The 21423-nt window shown below is 39.6% G+C and overlaps 1 protein-coding gene across 6 annotated transcripts in view; it reads left to right on the top strand.

Annotated features, from left to right (window-relative positions):
• Nucleotides 1–21423, top strand: part of NTNG1 (netrin G1) — a 125630-nt gene that overhangs the window by 35830 nt on the left and 68377 nt on the right. For all 6 annotated transcript variants that reach the window (XM_026043862.1, XM_026043857.1, XM_026043858.1 and 3 more), the window contains exon 3: nt 16791–17431. In XM_026043862.1, coding sequence (XP_025899647.1) covers nt 16791–17431 — 641 coding nt within the window. The remainder of the gene's footprint in view (nt 1–16790; nt 17432–21423) is intronic.

Genomic DNA, 21423 nt, shown 5'->3' with positions numbered 1-21423 from the left:
CTGAAGATTTTACAGGCATTTATAGATACATTACCTTTAAAGGAATCCTAGAATAAGCAAATTAAGGGACAGCCTTGGAGCTGGAGAAGGATAAAGGCAGATGTGACCTGTGAGATTTTCTTTTACTGCCTGTAGCACTTTTGAAATCTGTTACTTAACCAGATGGACGCTCAGTCCATATTTCATGACCTGCTCTTCATTTTTGTCCAAACAACAAACACAAKAACAGCCAGCTGTATACAACAGAAGAGGAATAATGTGCAAGACTTGGGATTATTTTATGGGATAGTCGTAGTTTTTATTGGGATGGGAGGTTTCTTTGATCCTATATCACATCTTCCTTTCCTTCTAGTGGCAGCTTTTCTTGTTCTTGTTTTGGGTTTTATTCCTTTTTTTCTTTTGAATAAAACAGAGCAAAACTGAAATGTTTAATTTAAAATTGAAAATAATCACTATAGCCTGATAAAAGGTCTTAGCAAACATTTGACATGGTGGATTCTGTAAGAGGAGTTTTGATTCCCACAAGTTTTCCGGATGGAACCACTAGGACTTCCAGTCTCCCAGGGCTTAAATATCCTAGATATGAAAGGACATTTCTCCATTATCAATTTTTAAGAGAAAGCAGCAGGATTTCCAGTATTGTCTTGCCACTGAGGAAGCAAAGACTTAGCTGTAGTTTCATGGCTATTTTATTCAGAGGAATGACCTGAAAGAATTGAGGATGAAGGAGAACCAGAACAAACAGAATTGCCACGTCTTTGCTAAACTGCAATTATTTTTTGCCTTTTTTTTTCCCAATGACCTCAGTTCTTCACACTCCTCCTTTCCTGTTTCATGCCATTATCACCTCTCTATTTTAGTTTTACGTGGTGTTGCCAACAGTTATCATTGTGCTGTTTCAGAATTTGGTTCTTCTCCTTTCAGTGACTTTCTTTTCAGACTTTTTTTTTGACCAAGGGCACACCCAGGAGTTTACCTATAAATATACATGAGTATGGACGGCTTGCCTTTTAATTTGTCTTTATGTAAGCAAGCACTCGTACAGCACTTCAATAGCTGAGCATATATTATTCACACAATTAACTCCCAGGAAGAATTCCAGGGACTTCAGGGAGGCTCATTTGGGAGCGAATGCACTCAGCTGTGAATAAAAAGTTCACATTTTATTTTCTAACTACCAGATTTGAAATAGCATGTGTCAATAAACACTTCCTATTCATTTCCTAGGAAAACTGTTGCGTGATTTCTGGTGGCTTGTCTGTGAAATTTTACACTTCCAAAGCAATTAACAATTCTGTGTACTTTTATGGATATAAGTCCCAGGATCCRTGCAGATCTGTTAATAAAGGAAAAAAAAATTTTTGCATGAAGTGAGCCTCTTAAATACCCGAGTTTCTTAAAGACCAGTGCACGACATGATACCACAAAAGTGATGAAAGGGCAACTGTCCTTAACCCCATAACAAAAGTGAATCAGATGTATCAAAGTGCTCTGACGAGCGAGTGGCTCAGGGCAGAGACTCTATTAATACATGTTCTTGCTCTGCCTCTCACAGGAGGCCCTTAGTTTCAAACCAAGCTGTGACTTTATATAATGCTACTGCAAGGCCACTGTATAAATAAGTTATTAATACATAAAATGGTGCCCTGGAAAGGGTTTCTCTCTCTCTGCCTCTCTGGTTATAATGTTGATTTTGTTACTGTAGCAAAAATATAAGCTTTTGTATACCAAACTGTGGTATACAACATAATTGTGTGTCTTGAATCAAAATGTAAGATGAAAGAGGGTTGACAGTCTCTTGAACTACAAATAAGGATGAATAAGGGCATCAAAACTACTGAGCTTGGAATCCATCTTTGATACAAAATATGTTTTTTAATGCCAGATGCTGGCTATCAAATATAAAATGAGAATTTAAGAACCTTTATTATATACTTTATCCTAAACTCTTCTGTAGGACACTGAGTTTTATTATTGTATAAAAGTCAGCAAACCTGCCTTTTAAATGTAATTATCACTTGTATTCATATCAGCCCATGTATGACTTCATCGTACTATTCCAGACTCAGCCGTGCAGTTGTATCTACTGTTAAAAACAAACAACAAAACCATTCCTGATAGCAACTGAAAAGCACCCAGCTTCTGAAATGAAACTGACCTGAAGGACTTAGGACCTGCAGTACAATTTAATTAAGATATAGAAGTGACAGCAATTATACCATCTATTGTGACAGCTATTCTATTATAACGCGTTTTTTTAATTAACAAAAGCTGATATTTGAGAAAGCAAGCAGCACTATTATGAAACCTGCTTACCTTGTATCTAGAGGAGACCAGTTGTCCTTCATAGTTAACTCCAGTCACGCGCTTGTTTCACTGTCTTTTTATCTGCCTTTCTCTGTCTAGCCTGTGTAGAGAGCATTTGTGAGATAACCCAGGTAAACAACCTGCATGATATTCTGTCTGTTGCTTTGGAAAAAAAAAAAAAAACTGCTTTTGCTTCTATGGCCTTTCTACACACTCCGAACGGATTAAACTATGTCAGGTTGAAATGACAGAGGAGCTTTTTGGAAATTACTTGGATTAACATGATTTATCCTTTTGTTAAAGAATAACTTGGGAGTGGAGAGTAGTCCAATGGGACTCAGTAAAAGTGCTGGGGGCACAGCCAAATTCTCTCCAGTGAGTGGTTCTCCAAGTCCATGTTACTTCTAACTCTGGGAAGAGATCCCTATCTTGTGTTTTTTTGCACTCAAGAACAAGCACGAATGGCTCTGCTGACATGATCAGCTGACAGCAAATGAGGCCACTTCTAGAGACGTGTCATGTTTACAAAGTGCCAAAAGCTGCTGGGAAGAGACGGAATGATCTGGGACTTCATAAATACGGGGATACCTCCTGGAGATTTTATTCAACTGTTATTCAGGCTTTAGTCCATATGAACATCTGCTCATTTCACTGAGTTCTTGACTAGGAAATAAGTCAATTGAATCTCAGGATAGTATGTGCTTCATTAAAAGGAACTTTGAGGAATTTGAATAAAATCATGAAATCCTACTAAAATACTTTCTGTGACACAAAGTTATTTTATAACATAATAAATACTTAAACAGCTCTTTATATATTCACCATACTCACATTTTTTAAGCAGTTTTCTTCTATGCCCATAGGTCCTCAAAAGGTCAAAAGTTGCTATTTTGGAGCATAGTAGCTCAAACTTTGGCTATCAGCCACAGTCCCGGGCATTCACATATATACAGTCAATTTATCCAATTTCAGAGAGTGCAGGACCCTACAAGAAAATGTTAAGTCAGAGTTAAGGGCATTTGCAAAGTTACATATTTATTATTGTAAATAACATTTACAAAATCAAGACTAGAAAAGCAGTTTAAGAAATATTGGGTAGAAAAGACCTTTACTGGGGATAAGGTAGGAGTGGAGGAATTGATTTGATAACATAAAGCTAGTCAGTACTATATTCCATAATATGGAGASATAGAGATGTAGATGGTGATAGAGTTGCAAATGTTTGTAAGGAGGCAATAGATAACCAGCTGGGGTTTGTTTTGGTTTTGGCTTTTTTTTAGCTTCTGTGACAAAAACAGATACCTCTCAGCTTGCACATCAAATAAATTACACTAATAAATCACTTAAAATAACCTTAATATGTCAATATGAGTTATTAAAATTGCACATAATTTAACAGGACACTTTCTTCTTTTTGTGTACATTTTAATCATCTGGCCAACATTTTTAATTTGCAAGTGCAAGTATTTATTGAACTAATCCATTCAAATGCTGTGTAAAAAATTCACCAAAAATAATTTCAAAWCAATTTTAAATTGTTTAGAGCCCCAAGTTGACTTCAGTTATTAGTTACAGTTGAGGGTTATTTTCCAGCAATTTCACTGCATCACATTCAGTAAATGCCCAAATAAAAAATCAGGAGAAATGAAATCTTAAAGAAATCTTTTGAAGGTTTTTGTTTGTTTGCTTGTTTTGCACTGCCATGTCACAGTCAGCCACGTTGCACAGTCAGGTCTGTATGCTGGCTAAAGATTCATCATTGTTATAAACCAAGCTCCACCGTTTTTTACCCTTAAAACTCTTTTATTAGAGCCTGAGTATAGAATATTCAGAGAATTGAGAAACATATTCAGTTTTTTAGACACTTTTTTTTGGTAGAAAAGCATAATTGACAACATTTTAATGTCTCATTTTAAAAGAAGGGGCATGCAGCTTTGGTTTGCAGCACACTGTAGCCTTAAATTCTATGCCTGAAGATGTAATCATCTTTTCCTAGGGTTTTTAATTTTTCACCGTTTATAAAGAGTGAATCATTTTATAGACAGCTATTTCAAATATAAGTAGTTMAAATTTACTCTGTATAGCTTCTTTCATATAAATTTTTCTCCTAAAACCCTTTATAAAGATAAAATTTGCATAGTTGCAAATTGTTTAAATTACAAATCAATTGTAGAAATATATGGAGACAGACTTCAGTGCATTAAGGTAACTTTTTGTCTCTCTGTCTTTGGGTGCTGCTTTCTGCAGCCACAGAAGGGTCTTATATTAAAGGCATGTCTGTGCAGTCTGGGTATTGAGCACTGGTACAAGGTTTGGACCTTCCATACACAGTGTCAAGAGGTGTAATCTATTGGAAATTACTCCTACAATCAATTAGCAACTTAATAAAAAAAAAAAAAAAAAAAAAAAAAAAAAAAGGTTGATCTGTTAGACTGGTTCATGGATGAGGTATTTTTTTTTTCAGATCTCAAATGGCAGCAGTTAATTGCATTACTTTATCAGAGGTGTTTCTCTTTATCATGTCTTTTACAAGACAAGCCTATGATGGGCAGCACTGATAGGGAACATAATATACTGTAATTTATTACTCTCAGGGTGGTGCAGAGAAAGGAGCACACTTGGAGCTTCTCTTATCAACTTACTCTGTAACAGATTGAAATGTATCAGGATAAAAGGCATCTCCCTTCTTTAACTCTACCTTCAGGCATCCCAGCAGGCAATCACAGAAGATCTATTTTTTCACTATGAAAAAAATTTATATAGTTTCTCCTTGTGTAAAACTTTCCCAACCTACTGCTTAACGAGGTCAGATGCGTTTCAGGTTATATTTATCCTGCCATCTTCCTAAGGTACGGTTGTCTCACCTACACATACGCAAGCAGACTTCATCTGGAGAGCAGCTTAATACACAGACAACAAAGACCAGCAGGAGCTTCAGTGCAAGCCAACCAGGTTTCAGGTGGAAGATGTTTTCATTAAACTTGGGAGGTTCTGTGTGTTTTGCTGCAATAACTGAAGTCCTAAAATATTTCTGGGCAGCTCCCGAGGTGCTGGTTTATCCCCATTGCTCCCCATTGCTTTGGGACCCAGAGCAGCCACTGCTCTTGTTCCTCGTGGCCTGCGCCGCACTGCGCTCTGCTCTCACCAGATGGGCTTTTCAGGATGAAAAATGCTTTGAAAACTGCAGATTGCTAGATACAAGGACTCACTGCAACCACATAACATACCAGAAATGTAAATTTGCGAATAAGTCTAGGTGCATATGATTTTAGAATATTACTGTATTTTTTTCAGAGGTGTGCAACCATTTTTTTCATTTCAGATTTTTATATACATAAATGAAATGATGTGACAATCCTCATCATATAGCTGAATAAATGACCACTTTATCACAAAGTTACAAAAAATACTGTACAGAAGCCCTTTTTTTGCTTGAATTACTTATATTGGTGCAGGATTCTAATGTGGATTTGACAAGTGCCTTTATTCTCATTCTAAGTACTGTGTTTTAAAATCTGAATGTGCAGAGAATTTGCACAGTTCATTGTGCATACTAAAAAGACATCCCTTCTCTGTAAAAAGAAATTCAACATTGAAAGTTGTTTCTGTAGGAATTCATCATTACGTAGGTATACACTGTGATTCACTAAAGAAAAAATCTGTTTTATCATTCTGAGAAACATAAATGAAGGCAAATCAAATAACCCACCTATTTAGAGAAAGGGAATGAAATTGGATTGCACTTACAATTGTAATTTTTATTTATGATACTTTTCCTTCTTCCTTTATCAGCACAAGTGTCCTCTGGGTCTAGGAGTTCTATGACAAGAAATGATCAAATACAACAGAAATGAGTACAGATTCTGTAGCAATAATAAGACAGATTTTTTCTATATTAAAAGCAGTGTTTCTGCATAACATCAGCAATTCTAATTGTGGTGTTTGACATTCAGTGTTAATCCACTGGCTCTAAAGCTTATTAAAAATGGCAGTAGACACACTGGTAATACAGGAGCAGGTCAGAAATTGTCAAAAACAATCCCAACATTAAGAATCAGAAATAAAATTACGGTTATTGTAGGAATATCATTCTGCATGAAATTCACGGGCATAGAATCAATAACACTCCGGAGCAGAATGACTAGCGCCTGCAGATGCAGACAGTCCCAGAAGCACAGCTGAGACATCCCAACAAGAAAAGAATTTCTTTTGTCTTTTTAAGTCTCTTTTTTTTTTGCTTGTCTGGCTGTGCAGGCTCTTTTCTCTATAGCATTAACCATAAAATTAGCACAAAGACATTTTTTTTTTCCCTCTCTTGGAGAAAAAGCCCCAAGGGGCGAAGACGAGGTTCTATTCCTGGCTCAGCCACCAGTCGTCTGAGTGCTAATTACTTCACCTCCCTGTGACTGATTTTCCCCAGCTATTACTTGGGGGGCAGGTGAACTTCCAAGCTTGCAAATCATTTTGAGATCTACGGATAAAAAAAGACATATACCTCCCCTCCCCCCCAAAAAAAAAATTATTACATAAGTGACAATTCACAAAGATTTCTCTAAATTAAGTGACATAGTTTTGCTATACTTCTTATTTTTAAGGGGCTATCATGTATGGGAAATGCAGCCACTACGCAGGTAGTTTGGCTCTGCAAAACTACCTATTTTCAGTTGTACCAAAGTAAAAGGTTGTTCAGATTTGGGGAGTGACTTGTTTGATGATTTGTATTTGGGAATTATCTCCTTGTGAAGATTAGTAAAATATCCACATATGAACTAATTTGGGAATGCTCTCATGATTGACAAGCATTACTCAGTGTACCTCATGTGAGCCTTTTATTAAACTATCTCATCTTATAAGGTGATTCTGTTTTTGAAGAAATATATCAAATTTGAGAAACTTTTTCTATGCTTTGCCTCATATTTGACAAACACGTTGTTTAACTATTGGTATTACTCAGGAATCTTCTCTTAAATGTCTCCCACAGAGTAAGCAGGAATCATCCCAGGAAAATATATTAAATCAGAGCTGACAGTGGTTTGTCAGAAACAACCATTAATGAACACCATGGAGGATTGGGCAGCTTTCTACTCATTGTCTTGCCATAATTTATACTCAATATCCCACAAATTATGCGGAGTAGATATAGGAGCATTTCCTGTAGTTGCACATTTAGGCAAGCAAATAGCATTTTATAAATTGGTGGAAACAAGAAGTGAAAAATAAATTGTAACATCTGTTTCCTGAGGGTAAATATTTAAGCAAGGCATGTGTCTTTACAGAGCTAGTTAGGGTTTGGGTTTTTTTGTTTGGTTTTCCTTTTAATTTCCCACTACAGACAGTTTTGTGTTCAGGGCATGTAAACAATTTTGGATAAACCTTCTGGTCAATAGAATGGCTTGGCGTGGTGTGCTTTGGCATCTTATAACCTTCATGAGAGTTCACCAGTATCCCAAAAGTTTTAAAACTCAAAATCAGAACGAGGTACCACCACGTGCTTGCCACCACATCAGACATACTGCCATGCTATAGCACACTCTACACTTCCAGATATCTTTACCTTTTAGAAGGGAATAAAATTTTCATTTGAAGCAAAATGAGTAAAAAAAAAGCTGCAGCATGTCCAAACACACACACACACACACACACACANTTGAAAGCAATCTTTGAAGTTCGGATATTATAAGCCTGGAATACACGTGGAAAAAAAAAAAAATAAGCTTATTCCTTAAAAGATAAGTAGGAGGTAAAAAAAAAAAAAAAAAAAATAAAAAAAAAAAAAAAACAAATAAAAAAAGAAAGAAAAAAAAAAAAAAAAAAAAAAAAAAAAAAAAAAAAAAAGACAGAAACACAGAATTCTTTACACCTGAATTGGAAGGTTTGCAACAGGAATGTCCTTTTGCTTTTCTTCTTCCAAACCTTAGTGCCCTTAGAGGGATTAAGTTGGTGCAATTTTAAAGAGCAACTTTGTTCTAATTTGGTGTAAAGCTTAGCATTTAACGCAAAAGCAGTGTTAAAGAGGCATTTCTGCATATATGCAGTTTTATATCCACCCTTTACAAACGTAACCTCTCAGAAGTGCAAACCTCCAGTTTCAACTATACCCCACTGCTCTGTATGGGCAGTTCAAGCTTCACTGAATCTAAAAATTGCCAAATTATTAAACACTAATTACAAAGCATTTTATCTATCCTGTCAGGCAGGCAGCCAAGACAAACACATAACTTGTGCCGCAATATGAACCGCATATAAGTTCTATAGATTTAAATAAATAAATACGTAACCATCCCACTGGGACATTAGCATTTCAAAGTGACATTTCCTGGCTCAAACCTGCACAGAAAGCACGAATTTAGAGGTTAAGTGGCTGTCACTTTCTTGAAAAAGTTTCGCTTCTTCTTCATTTTAATTGCATTTTACTGATTGTCTCTGCTAACACAGACTTTTGTTATTGCTCTGTATTAGATACAGTCAGAAAAGGCAAAAGCAGCACTTTATCAGTTGGGAATGGAAGGTTTCTTAGCAATGAGGAAAAATGAAAACTCAGAAAAAAAGAAAGCACTGAATTGCCACATGCAGCTCTACCGCCAAGCTCCATAAGCAACTACTGATGACAGAAAGTTTCAGTCCAGATGCACTGGGAATAGAAGGTGTTTTCTGTTTTCCTTTTCACACTGTAATACAAGCCCATACTGCTAGATCTTACCATAGCAAAAGCTCTAATTCACTGGCAGAGAAACCAGATTCAAGCTCTCAGTAACTGGGAACCACACAGGCACTGAGAGCGACCCAAAGCCGCCCGGAACTGGTTAGAACCGGTTGGAACTGGCCAGAACRGGCCAGAACCAGCCCCAGCTGAGCTGGGCAGGTGGAGGTAAAATGGCTCCTGGGCAGCCAAGGTGAGGCTTATCCAGATCCCCGAGCTTGGCAGCAAATTTCATTTTCTTCTCCCATTCTGTCATTTATAAGCACTGACCAGCTCTGCACCCCTAGAGCTGTTGTCTCAGTTTTCCCGGTGCTGCTTTGCTCCGGGGATATGGTGGAGATCGTCCTGCAGTGATGAGGCCATTGACTTCCCATCTGATGGGCTCTTCTTTGGGGGAACAAGACTCTCAACTGCTGCATTTTAGRCATCATTTCTTGTTGAAGTTCCCCTTCCCAAATACATGGTCTTGGAAAAGACTGTTCCTGCTATTGGGCCTCCTTTTCCAAATTATGGATAATGCAAAACGAGAAGGGGGGAAAAAAAGAAAAAGCCAGATGAGGCCCGTATCAGACCACAGAATGTGAGCTGAAAGCACCCAAGACCCAAGCCTCTTAGAAGCAAGTCTGGGTTAAGGCTCTCCCTGCCCAAGACCAACTGGAAAAAAAAAAAAAAAAAAAAAAAAAACCTCAGAAAAAAAATCACCATCAATGAACAATATTCCAAAACTGTTTACAAAAATGTTTAGGGGGCTAAATATGACAGAACAGCTCAATATCCTCTGCTGTTTTGTTTAAGAACAGCTCCCACAGAGGGGCTATTTTTGCCAATATGTGCCCAAGTGTGAGTGCTTGGTCCCCTCTGATTTCCCTTTCTCAGCCCAAAATAGTCMTTCAGCATGCAGAGAAAGCAAAACGTTGGGGGGAATGTTTCACCAGGGCTTAGCCCCATGGGCACCCAGCTTTATGAACCCTGTAACATTGCTCGAGTTATAAACAGRAGGAGTGAATGAGTTGCCAGATACCTGCTGCGACAAGAGGAAAACACCAATATTGAGCTTTCTCAGATAACAAGGATACGCTTGGGCCAGTGCCAGGAGATCTGTTACAAAGAACTGTAAATGCCAGAATCACCAAGCGGTCAGAATAATATTACCAAAGTTGCCAAGTCAGGGATAGCTTCAGAAACAGAACATTATTAGCTGGGGATAAATARGCTTTTCCTTGAAAAAGCCGGTAGAGATAATTCAGAGGAAACAGAAGTCTGTTTGCCTACCAACGTAACCTGCAAAGCATTTCAGAAAAGTAATGGAAGTAGCTAAAAAGCAAGAACCTTCCAAGAGCAATTAAGTGCCTTTGCAAGTGTGATCATATGATCATATAGCACCTGTGCTGATACACTGATGGGTTTGTTCAATCTCTGAGTATGTCCCATGTGCAAAAGGCATTTTCAGAAGCCAATTTAGGAAAAACAATTTGTTCCCTCCTTTCACCTGACAAATGATGCCCTGTGTTTCTGCTACACATATGCAAAGAGGGAAATACAATTTCTTCCCTAAATGGTGACCCAAACATTAAAATATCCCTTTCCTCTGGTACAAGTTCAGTTCATAGCATTGAAGAGAGTCATAATCTAATATTGGGGAGCTGCTCTTTAAAGTTTTGAAAAGAGACAGTGCTACGTAACTGGGATAACTCAGTTGATCGCACAAACTGCTGAGCATTTCTCTTAAACTCTGAGTCTGTAGGTAAATTTGGGACAGGATATCCACCTCCCGGGGGTGTTGTCATGAAGATTACTTAGCTAAGCCACTGCTCCACAGCACAAAGTGACAGATCTTTAGGTGCTTAAATATGCTTTTTAAAATCTGGCTTTTAAGAGCCTGTCTGCACTGAGCTTGTTGCAGGCCCTATTTTGCAATGTTCTTTCAAGCTCAGAAGTGTGTGAAGTTGGTAGGTTTTATTATTTATATCTAGCCAATCAGGTCCTTCATAATTTAATATTTTAAGTCTCTACAGAAGTGATTTAAACATTTTTTATTTTCTTTTCACTATTTTTAGAGAATTCATATTGCTGATGGTGCTTGTCTGAGCAGCCACATGCCTCTCACTTGRGAGCCCTGTGAAAGAGAGCACCGACTGTGCACTGCGTTCTTAGCACTTAAAAAAAAAAAATTCACATTAACTTAAAATGCCATCASTGCAGTGATGAAAGGTTATCGATGCTAAAATGTTCTTGTCTTGAGACATCCTGTCTTCATCATYGCAATAATTCTAGGGACGTTGACCAAGAAACTCAAACTAGCTAATGGATGCAGTAAATTTGATGATATAAATTATTATGTGACAGATTATATACCTCTTAGGTAGCCAATCCACCTCCTGACTATTTGCCTTTAGTGGGTCTACTCCAAATGAATAGTATCTCACAGTCAGTGGTTTCATATCCTGGCTCTGTCATGGTAAATAAGTAATTCCTGTTCAGAAATCACACAGAAAATGTAAACTTCTGCACTAGGGCTATAGTTGCTATTAGTTACTATATATTGTGTAGTCATCTGCAATGTACAGCATGGAACCAAATAAAATACTTGTAATGATCTCTCAGAAAAGAAAAATATTYTATTATTTCCAAAAGTCTTACTTCAGTGCAGTAATTTACTGCACTACCTCACTGCAAACTTGAATCAGGCTCTMTATTTTCTTGTCTAGCACATCTGAGCAAACTACCTTGAGGCAGCAGTATCAAAATCAGTTGCTGTGACTTGCTTCTTGAAAATTTATTTTGCTCCTTCTTAAAATCTTGGCCTGCTTGACCTCAGCAGCCTTCACCAGGTTGGAAATGCAAGTTATAATCCTCTGCAGGGATTTAGCCAGGTGTCTATTACAGCATGTAATCTGCGATGTCATTTCCAATATTCACGCTGCAGAAAGGTTAAGCCCTCCGTCTTTGTTCTGAGTAAAAAAGTCCACAAGGGGTTAGGGTGSCCAGGAAGCGGACTGAAGGAGGCCACATCTTCAATCAAGCCCTAAGCCTCTGTATGTGGTGCTGGAGGAGCTTTCTGATGAGGAAACGGAGCTTCAGTGAGGAGGGAGCCATTGCATTTTTCCCCTTAAACCAGAGCTGCAGCAGCACCGGCTTCTRTTTCACTTGGGTCTCAGGGTTCCCAGACCTCATCTTTGTGTGCTAAAACAAACTAAATTCACCTAATTGAGGGGGAACCCTACAGGACTTGGCCAATCCTACTCCGATAATGCTGCCTTTTCCAGTCATCTCTGAAGACAGTCACATTGTGTGACCATGCAAGTATTTTTTGAAACACAAAACGTTCCAATCATTGGAACGTAAGAAATTTTGGTAATGCTCTGAATGCTGTGCATGTAGAAAGAGTTGCAGAAATGAAAGTAGTAGCAGAAAATAAAGAGTACCTTAATTTCACTGCATGCAAGCAGCTATTTAGTAGCAATTCTCAACTATTGTGCGGCAAAATAATGGGTTTCCTTGAGAAGGTCATGGTCCAACGAAAGCCTCAGCAACCTCTCAGCCTAATTGGTAGTAAAGTATTTAGAAGAACTTAATAGTATTTAATTATTTATAAATCTCTTCAGCCTAAACATAATTTTTAAAAGTTAAAAATATTTTCCACCTTGTGCAGCTAAAGAGCTGTTGTTTGGAAGGGTTAAATTAATATGTGTTTACAGCTGCCTGCTAGTCACAGAATGCTCTAATACTCTAATCTTTTAGATACCCCCAACAAGGAATGTGTTTAGTTTAGACAAATCAGGGAAAGTTTCTCTTTGTTGCATTCATTTTACTGAGGTAGAGGCCTTAGAGAGGATTATTCCAGGGATGAAGATATTAAAATATGTAACTAATCCCAGATAAATTAATTATTTTCATGCTAATGTGCASTAAGGGACATCGCTAGGGTAAGACCACTTCAAGTATGACTTACCACCTAAATGGCACTTAAAGTGAATAAGAAGCACTTTCAATATTGCTCATAGAGGAAACGGGGACCTGACTCTGCCTCTGAAGCAGCGTTCACATTAAACACTTCACAACCATGTCAGTGCCTGACATGGCCACAAGCAAAAGGGAATTCTGCCATAGAATGGCTCTCCATGTTCTATTTCAGGACATTTATTTATTGAGTTATCAATACTAATTTCCCTCTAAAATATGCATTTCACACAGATGATTTTTCTTTTTTCTACTTTATACTTAATAAAAGTATCTACTTTATACTTAATAAAAGTATCAGAGCTCAGAGGGTGGTCATAAATGGGGCCSAGTCCAGCTGGAGGCCTGTGGCCAGTGGTGTCCCCCAGGGGTCAGTACTGGGCCCAGTGCTGTTCAACTTGTTTATCAATGACCTGGACGAGGGCACGGAATGCACCCTGAGCAAGTTTGCGGATGACACCAAGCTGGGTGGAGTGGCTGCCATCCAGAGGGACCTGGACAGGCTGGAGAGTTGGGCAGAGAGGAACCTCATGAGGTTCAATAAGGACAGGTGTAAGGTCCTGCACCTGGGGAGGAATAACCCCAGGCATCAGTACAGATTAGGGGTTGATCTGCTGGAGAGCATCTCCACGGAGAGGGACCTGGGAGTCCTGGTTGACACTAAGTTAACCATGAGTGAGCAGTGTGCCCTCGTGGCCAAGAAGGCTAATGGGATCCTGGCCTGCATCAGGAGGAGTGTTGCCAGCAGGTCAAGGGAGGTGATTCTGCCCCTCCTCTCAGCTCTGGGGAGGCCGCACCTGGAGTACTGTGTGCAGTTCTGGGCACCCCAGTATAGGAAGGACGTGGAGCTTCTCGAGAGGGTCCAGAGGAGGGCAACTAGGATGATTAAGGGAATGGAACATCTCTCGTATGAAGAGAGGCTGAGTGAGCTGGGCCTGTTTTCTCTGGAGAAGAGAMGGCTCAGAGGGGATMTGATTAATATGTATAWGTTCAGGAAGGGAGAATGCAGGGAGGAAGGGGACARGCTGTTCTCACTGGTGGCCAGYGATAGGACGAGGGGTAATGGCCACAAGCTGAAACACAWGAAGTTCCGTCTCCAGGTGAGGAGCAACTTCTTTACTGTTAGGGTGACAGAGCAGTGGAACAGGCTGCCCAGGGAGGTTGTGGAGTCTCCTTCTCTGGAGGTCTTCAAAACCCGCCTGGATGCCACCCTGTGCCACRTGCTCTAGGTGTGCCTGCTTGAGCAGGAAGGTTGGACTAGATGATCTGTAGAGGTCCCTTCCAACCTTAAATATTCTGTGAATCTGTGAATTCTGTGAATCTAGAAGGAGATACTTTTATTGCAGCCACGGTCTTGCTGCGCTTGTGTTTCATTAAAATTCCCAGAGTTGTAATACGGAGTGACTGTTAGAATCATAGCTTTTGTTAGAAACAAAAGCAGAGGGGGAAAAAAGGCCACGGGGATCAACTCTTATACACAGAAAGAAACAACTCGTTCTGGGTTACCCACCCTAGGTTGTAAAGCACGCACCCACCCGCACGCAGGGCTGCGTGGATGAGAGCAGCTTTAGCCTTAATGTGAAGAGTCACAACGAACTCCCTGCTTGCGCGGTGGGAAACCAGAGCCACCCGCGAGCGCTGCTTGATGCACACGCCTTGCTACCCAGGAACYTTTATTTGGTGTTTTGATATCTGTAACCTCAGAAGGAAGCAGCTTTTGTCAGAAGATGACAGCAGTAGATGCAGGGCAGGTGTGGAGACAGCTCCGTGTTGACAGGCACGGAGGTGACCAGATTTTTCTAGTAGATGTCAGGAAAGCGTTATGTAACACTGAACAGTTTTGCAAAAGCCATATTTATATATAGTGAAAGTGTGTAAAACTTTACAGATTTTACAACATGTACACCCTCCCCAGGGTAGATGAAATGCCTAAGCAAGTAGAAGATCCTTGCATTTATGTCTGGTATATCAAACTGAGCTTCAAGTATTAAAAAAGCCAGTGGTTTATCTGTCCTGCTTGGACCTATATATTTTTTTATTTCCTTTTCTCTGTTCTAGTCTAAGGGAGGTGTAGAAATAATTACCATGAGTCTGAAATCAAGGAAACTTATTACAGATGCAATTTACAGAATATTTCCAGTTACAGCTGCCTGTTTAGGGTCTGTCAGTTTAACAAGTGGTGTTCTGCTTTTCAAATAACCCTTTCAAATAGTAACTTTTTACCTGGAGCCCCACTGAACTGTTGTCAGTTTTCAGATTCAGCTGTATTAATGGGAAACAGAGAGAGAGCAAGAAATAAGTATTTCTGTGCCTAGGTAAGACAAAGTTGCCTCTGGGGAGGCCGGAGTGAATGCTTAAGTCTCATGCTTGAATTTCATGGGAGTGCGTCAAGGAGCAGAGCAGTGACCGAGAAAGACACTCATGTCTGAAACTCATTTCACGTATCGGGTTTGGCCAGGTATCTTCATTGCCCTGAGGTGCAGAGATTTGCAATTACAAGAAAAGAAAAAAATAGTGCATTATCATTCCTGTCCTGCCATCGGTGTAGGGGAGAGGAACTCCGGCTGATGTCAGCAGCAGCCGCACTGACTGTGCCCACGTTCACCCTCCCTACGTGTGGACTGGGCACCATGTGGCCCAGCAGCGCTGACCACCAACGAAATAAAAGACATTGTTTCTGCCGCAGCCAGTATTTATCACACAGTGGAAGACTGTCCTCTGAAGCAAATACAGAAAGAACAATGGCCAAGCAGAACCGTACTGTTGAAATCCTAAATTAGATAGATGTGATTCAGTGCAGCCTACGGAGTCTGATATCTTGGCAACTGCTGCAAGATATCCCCGGTCTGCAGACAAAATAGCCTTTGTGAAGACACAAGAGATGGTAGTGTGCAAGTTAATGCATCCAAAGGCCAAGAGGAGAATAATTCACTTTCACCTTGCTACGGAGGACAAGTAGCAGTAAAAGCTGTGCATTATTGGCAAGCCTTTTTTGTTGCTGTTTTTAACTCAAGCCACAGTTGAGATCCGCAGCCACCTCGGCAGCGTTCCAGCTGCAGCTGCCGACATCTCCCACCTAATCAAGTGCTGGATTATCTTGTCCTGATAAATTGGAGCCAGTGCCTGGCGAAAAGTCTTTCCTGAGTACTTTGCTGCCCTGTAATAAGATGGCAGATGTCTGAATCAAACCCCAGAGCTTGTAGTGCACTATATTTCTAATGGCTTTCGGTGACGAGTGTAAATGTTTTAAGGGGAGGCATTGCTGTGCTGGGAATGCAGTTAAGCATGATAGATTTGAGGAATTTATAAGGAAAAGCAAGCATGGAGCTGCATTGGGGCTCGTTTCATGCGGAGTACGTTGGGGCTGCATTGCTAACTCCAAAACACTTGGCCTAAAAATGAGTGAGCTCTYGAGGAATGTTCTTGTTTTAAAAAGAAAATCTCTTTGCCTGCTGCTTCTCTCTAAGAAGAGTCAGAGTTATTGAGCTCTTAGGCACTCGCTCATTTGTCCTGGCCTTTTGACTAGCTTATCGGTCAAACTCATTCAGGGTAGATGAACACTTCCTTTAAAACGTAAGAAGAAAAATACTTATATTACAGAAGCAAAGGTGCTCGGCGTATGTGGGGGGATAATATTAAAAACAAAATGCATAGGATACATTGGGCTAAAATAAAGGTATTCCTTGCAAGCATTCATATTTTTATTTCTTGGTTTCACTCCTAAAGAAAAAGAAGCAATTCTTATGGGCCAAAGACAAAACATCTTTACGTGTTGTAGTTGCCCATACGGTGCTCCTTGTAACCCTGTTTTGCTCTTTTCTAGGGGAACCCCTACATGTGCAATAATGAATGTGATGCAAGTACCCAAGAACTGGCTCACCCTCCAGAGCTGATGTTCGATCTCGAAGGCAGGCACCCCTCCACGTTTTGGCAGTCCACAACTTGGAAGGATTATCCAAAGCCTCTTCACGTTAATATTACTCTCTCCTGGAACAAAACCATTGAGCTGACTGATAACATAGTTATCACGTTCGAATCCGGCCGTCCGGACCAAATGATCCTGGAGAAATCCCTGGACTATGGGCGAACATGGCAGCCCTACCAGTATTATGCCACAGACTGCTTAGATGCTTTCCACATGGATCCAAAATCAGTGAGGGATTTATCACAGCACACGGTCCTAGAAATCATTTGCACAGAAGAATACTCTACTGGGTACATGACAAACAGTAAAATAATCCACTTTGAAATCAAAGACAGATTTGCTTTCTTTGCTGGACCTCGACTTCATAATATGGCTTCTCTGTATGGCCAGCTTGACACAACCAAGAAGTTAAGAGATTTCTTTACCATCACTGACCTGAGGATACGATTACTTAGGCCAGCAACTGGAGAAATATATGTAGATGAGCAGCACCTGGCACGCTACTTTTATGCAATTTCAGACATAAGGGTATATGGAAGGTAAGAGAATACACACCCTGAGGAGCACACGTATATGTTTGTTTTTAGAGGTTGGTCAAACCCGTTTATTTCCCCAAACATGGCAAAGTCTCTACAGAAGTGTGTTCACCACAAATATGGCTCTGTTCAAATCAGGTTCTGAAAATACCAGASGTTTCTGACTCAGTGTCACTAATTTCTAGGTCACTAGCTCTAGGAAGCACCTGAGCTCTCAAGAGATTAGGACTTTCATACCTTGGCTCAGGAATTCACCTCAGCACTAGGACACTTCCCAGGGCCTTTGGTTTTATTTTCCCAAAGTCCATAGTTTGAGGGGTTGAGAATAGCTGAGGGGTAGAAGACAGCCCTGCAGGTCCTGGTCCAATACACTATTCAAGCAGGGTCAGCTAGATCAGGCTGCCCAGAGCGACGTCCAGCCAGGGTTGAGCATCTCCAAGGATGAAGACACCATGGGCAACCTCTTCTCATGCTCAACCATGCTCGCGGCTTCTTGCTCGAGCACAATTCCCCAGGTTTGTGCCCCTTGCTTTTCGATTTTTTTGTTTTCATGCAGTTGGAGCCTGATGCTAGTTAACTAAAAGGAGAGATTCTGTTTTATCATTTGACTTTCTTCAGGGCTTTAATGTGATATGTAACCGATACAACAGCCCTTGTGTGGAACCCTTCCACAGGATGAGTCGTAGATGAACAAAGAAAGCCACAGAGATTAGAGCCTGTTCCTTGTACTTTAACGGGCTCTGAAATGCAGTAAAGCTGCAGGAAAAGGGAAAAATACAGCAGTGATCTGGAGAGCATAGGACTYGCTTGAATATAAGAATATATATTACTGAACTGCACTTAAAATAAATAGTCCCTCTGCAGCAAGCAGTGGCGAGTATCAGGTGTCACAGTCCCCAAAAAATAACTGCACAATGACATTCCTATTGGGAAATCTTCCCAACTCAAACTAATAATTGACTGATGACCTAGAGCAGGAGGGGTGATACCCATTACACATATCTTGGGTGCCAGCTCATTAAAAAAAAAAAAAAAGGAAAAAAGTCTCATTTCTTTCTTCTGGATGAACTACAGGATCAGTGCAATGGGAGTTTTTGGGGGGAGTACATAAATAAAACCTAATGTGTCCTGGAAGGCCACATTAGGTTTTATTTGTGCCGGCACGTGAGTGGGTAAATTAGAGAAGGTCATTATTTAAAACAATGAAAAAGCTGCATTTTTAATTACTCCTTTGGTGACTTAAGCTTGCCATTTTCTACTTCTTCCATGGCTGCCTGTGCATCCATGGTGCAAAGTTCAATTCATACAATTGAATTAGAATCAAATTGCTGTGACATAATCTACTGAAAAATATAAACCTGTATTAGGGGTTATGAAGCAACAGGGTTCACCCCGAAGCCTCTCTACCTGAGCGTTATGGCCAGTTCTCTGGCATTCCCTGAAAAATAAGTAGGTGGAAACTCGACAGAGGGGAGCGGAGGCTGCAAACTGTTTTATGCTGGTGTTTCCGATTCAGCTGAACTTTCCAGCCCTTGCATGTCAATCCAGGCTGATACCTGGGAATTGTTATCATAATTGTTTTGCATAATAATGGGTGATATTCTGGCTTTTGAAGTCAAAACATTTATACGCATTTAGTAAAGCTAGTTCCATGAGGACGAAGTACAAAAAGAGGTCACCAAGGTGCTCAGTATGTGGTGGATGAGTGATGCTAGCAATTTAAAGCTATTTCTTTAGCTTCAAAAATAACATCTAGTTTTAAYATAGTTAAAATCTCCAAAGCTCATAAGAGTATATTTTTAAGGCAGCATATCATATAAATTGTTTTATATTTTACCTTAAGTTMAATGAGAATGAAAAATACCTACCTTAAAGGTACCATATTTAATATACCAGAACCTGGGGTATGGGTTTAATAATTCATAATGAATTAAAGAGRAGATTTTCCCTTTTAATATTTTTGCTTTGTCATCCCCTTGCATTTGGCTATGAACTAGGCCTGATGCATGTTGCATTAGAGATAAAAACCTGCACGCTCTTGACGAACACTTTACCTCTTCCATTACCACTTGTTCATTCATCAATTTACCTCTTTCATTGCGTGTTTACTAAGATAGTGGGGGAAAAGAAAAGGAAACATGGCTGTTAGCAATTTCAGCAACCCCATCGCACTCACATTATTCAAGAAAGCTAATAATCCACATGAACTAATTCTGACTGGCCCAYGGTCTGTTCCACTAAATCAGGGCCATTTTTTTCTGGTGAATAATGGACAATGTAGTGTGCCAGTACCTTAATTAAAGAGAGCCCCTCTTAGTCTTGATCTCRTTTTAATTTACGGGGTAATACTACAATAATATCACTAATGGAAGGTACATTAAAGGGCATCAAGTAGCATTAACTGTATTAAATTATGGCACTTGTGTTAATTAACTGCTGAAGCAAGATGGTCCTAACAGCTAGAAAGGTCGACTAACACATAAATAAAGTCTTCTGGGATGGAGACTAAGAAAAGACATTTTTTCCTCATCATCTCTTCTTGTAGCAGAGAGAATCAGAGGGTGGTCTGCGTAGAGAATCAGGAAGATTTCTTTATTTCAGGGCTTTAGAGATGGACTTTGTATGGGTTCTGAATATGTTTGATTCAATTTAAAGGGTGATCCTGACAACAGAGCTGCGAGGTACAGCTCTCTCCATTTACTTATTTTTGTAGAAGTTCAAAGATTGAATTTCAACTTCAAATGCAAAAATGCTGATAATAATCCCTTTGAAGTCAAGCAAAAGGTCCCTAGTAGATTCTGGATGAGGCTACTGAAGGTTTAACTACATTCATTGCAAAAGAGTTTTGGTTTAACTGTTGTATTGTAGATGGCTTGCCCATTTACAAACTGCAAAGTAGCTGTAACTCAGGATGACAGGGGAGATGATTACCCCAGTGGGCTGCAGAATAACTTTCTGGCTAAAACAAAGGGTCTTATTGCCGTTTGGTGATTAGTTTTGATCTAAGAGTCAATGGTTTCCTTTTGACACCAGAATATCTAGCTTCAGTACAATATGTTATTAAGCCCTTTGGAATTTATTTTTATACTCTTTCACGCCTTGAAGCTTCTGTACTTAAGCTCCAGGGTTTTCTGACCCGTCTCAGCTATAGTTGCAATTCCAGCAGTAACAGAAACCTCTAACTTGCATTACATAAGTGAAAAATATCCTCAGTTTTAACAGTTTCTCACTCACATTATCTGTTCTAAATTTAATCCATCTCAGAAGCTGAGTGCATTGCTCTCAGGAAAAGTGTATTTGCTACTTTATTGTTTGAGGAGGTTGTCTTATAGTCAGCTGTGTATACAGTCAGCTGTGACTCTATATTGATATTCAGTATTGATAAGACCTCACAATTTTGGAAGTATTGAGAGGCCTTTACTTAAAAGGAGCAGATCTGCCCTGCTGAAACCACAATATGTGCTCCAAACTTCAGGGCACGTACACAAGCTACAGGCTAGGTGAACACCAACCAGATTGCCTCCTCCTCTTTATTCTACTGATYCATTCTACTGAGGGATTAATTAATTAAGTCCCATGTGGCATACAGTTAACAACATTGTAGCAGTGTCCCTCTGCAACTTACCCAAAAGCAGAAGTTTTCCCTTTGGAATGGTAATATATGGAAGTGTTTTCATTTTAATTGCRATAGAAATATTTTCATTAATGTTCAACTTCAGACCAGACCACCACYCTTTTTACAGCTTTACGGCTCTGAGAACTTCAGGCTTTTATGTGGGCAACTGAGAACCTTTGGGKTTTTTTTTACTTATTTCCAAGTATATATTTACACTATTTGAATACACTTTGCTTTACAAAAACACTTGCATAAGCGGCTTGTTCYCCTTTGAGAGTTTCACTAGTGTCTGAGAGGATCTGGTAATTTCTCCAATTAAATTATAAACTTCATTAGAGATCAGGAAAGCAAAGGAAACRTAGGTATTTATGGGCATATC

Source organism: Nothoprocta perdicaria, unplaced genomic scaffold, assembly GCF_003342845.1.
Source record: "Nothoprocta perdicaria isolate Ctin4 unplaced genomic scaffold, notPer1 scaffold_34, whole genome shotgun sequence".
Classification (NCBI taxonomy): Eukaryota; Metazoa; Chordata; class Aves; order Tinamiformes; family Tinamidae; genus Nothoprocta; species Nothoprocta perdicaria.
This window is presented reverse-complemented; position numbering and strand designations above follow the sequence as displayed.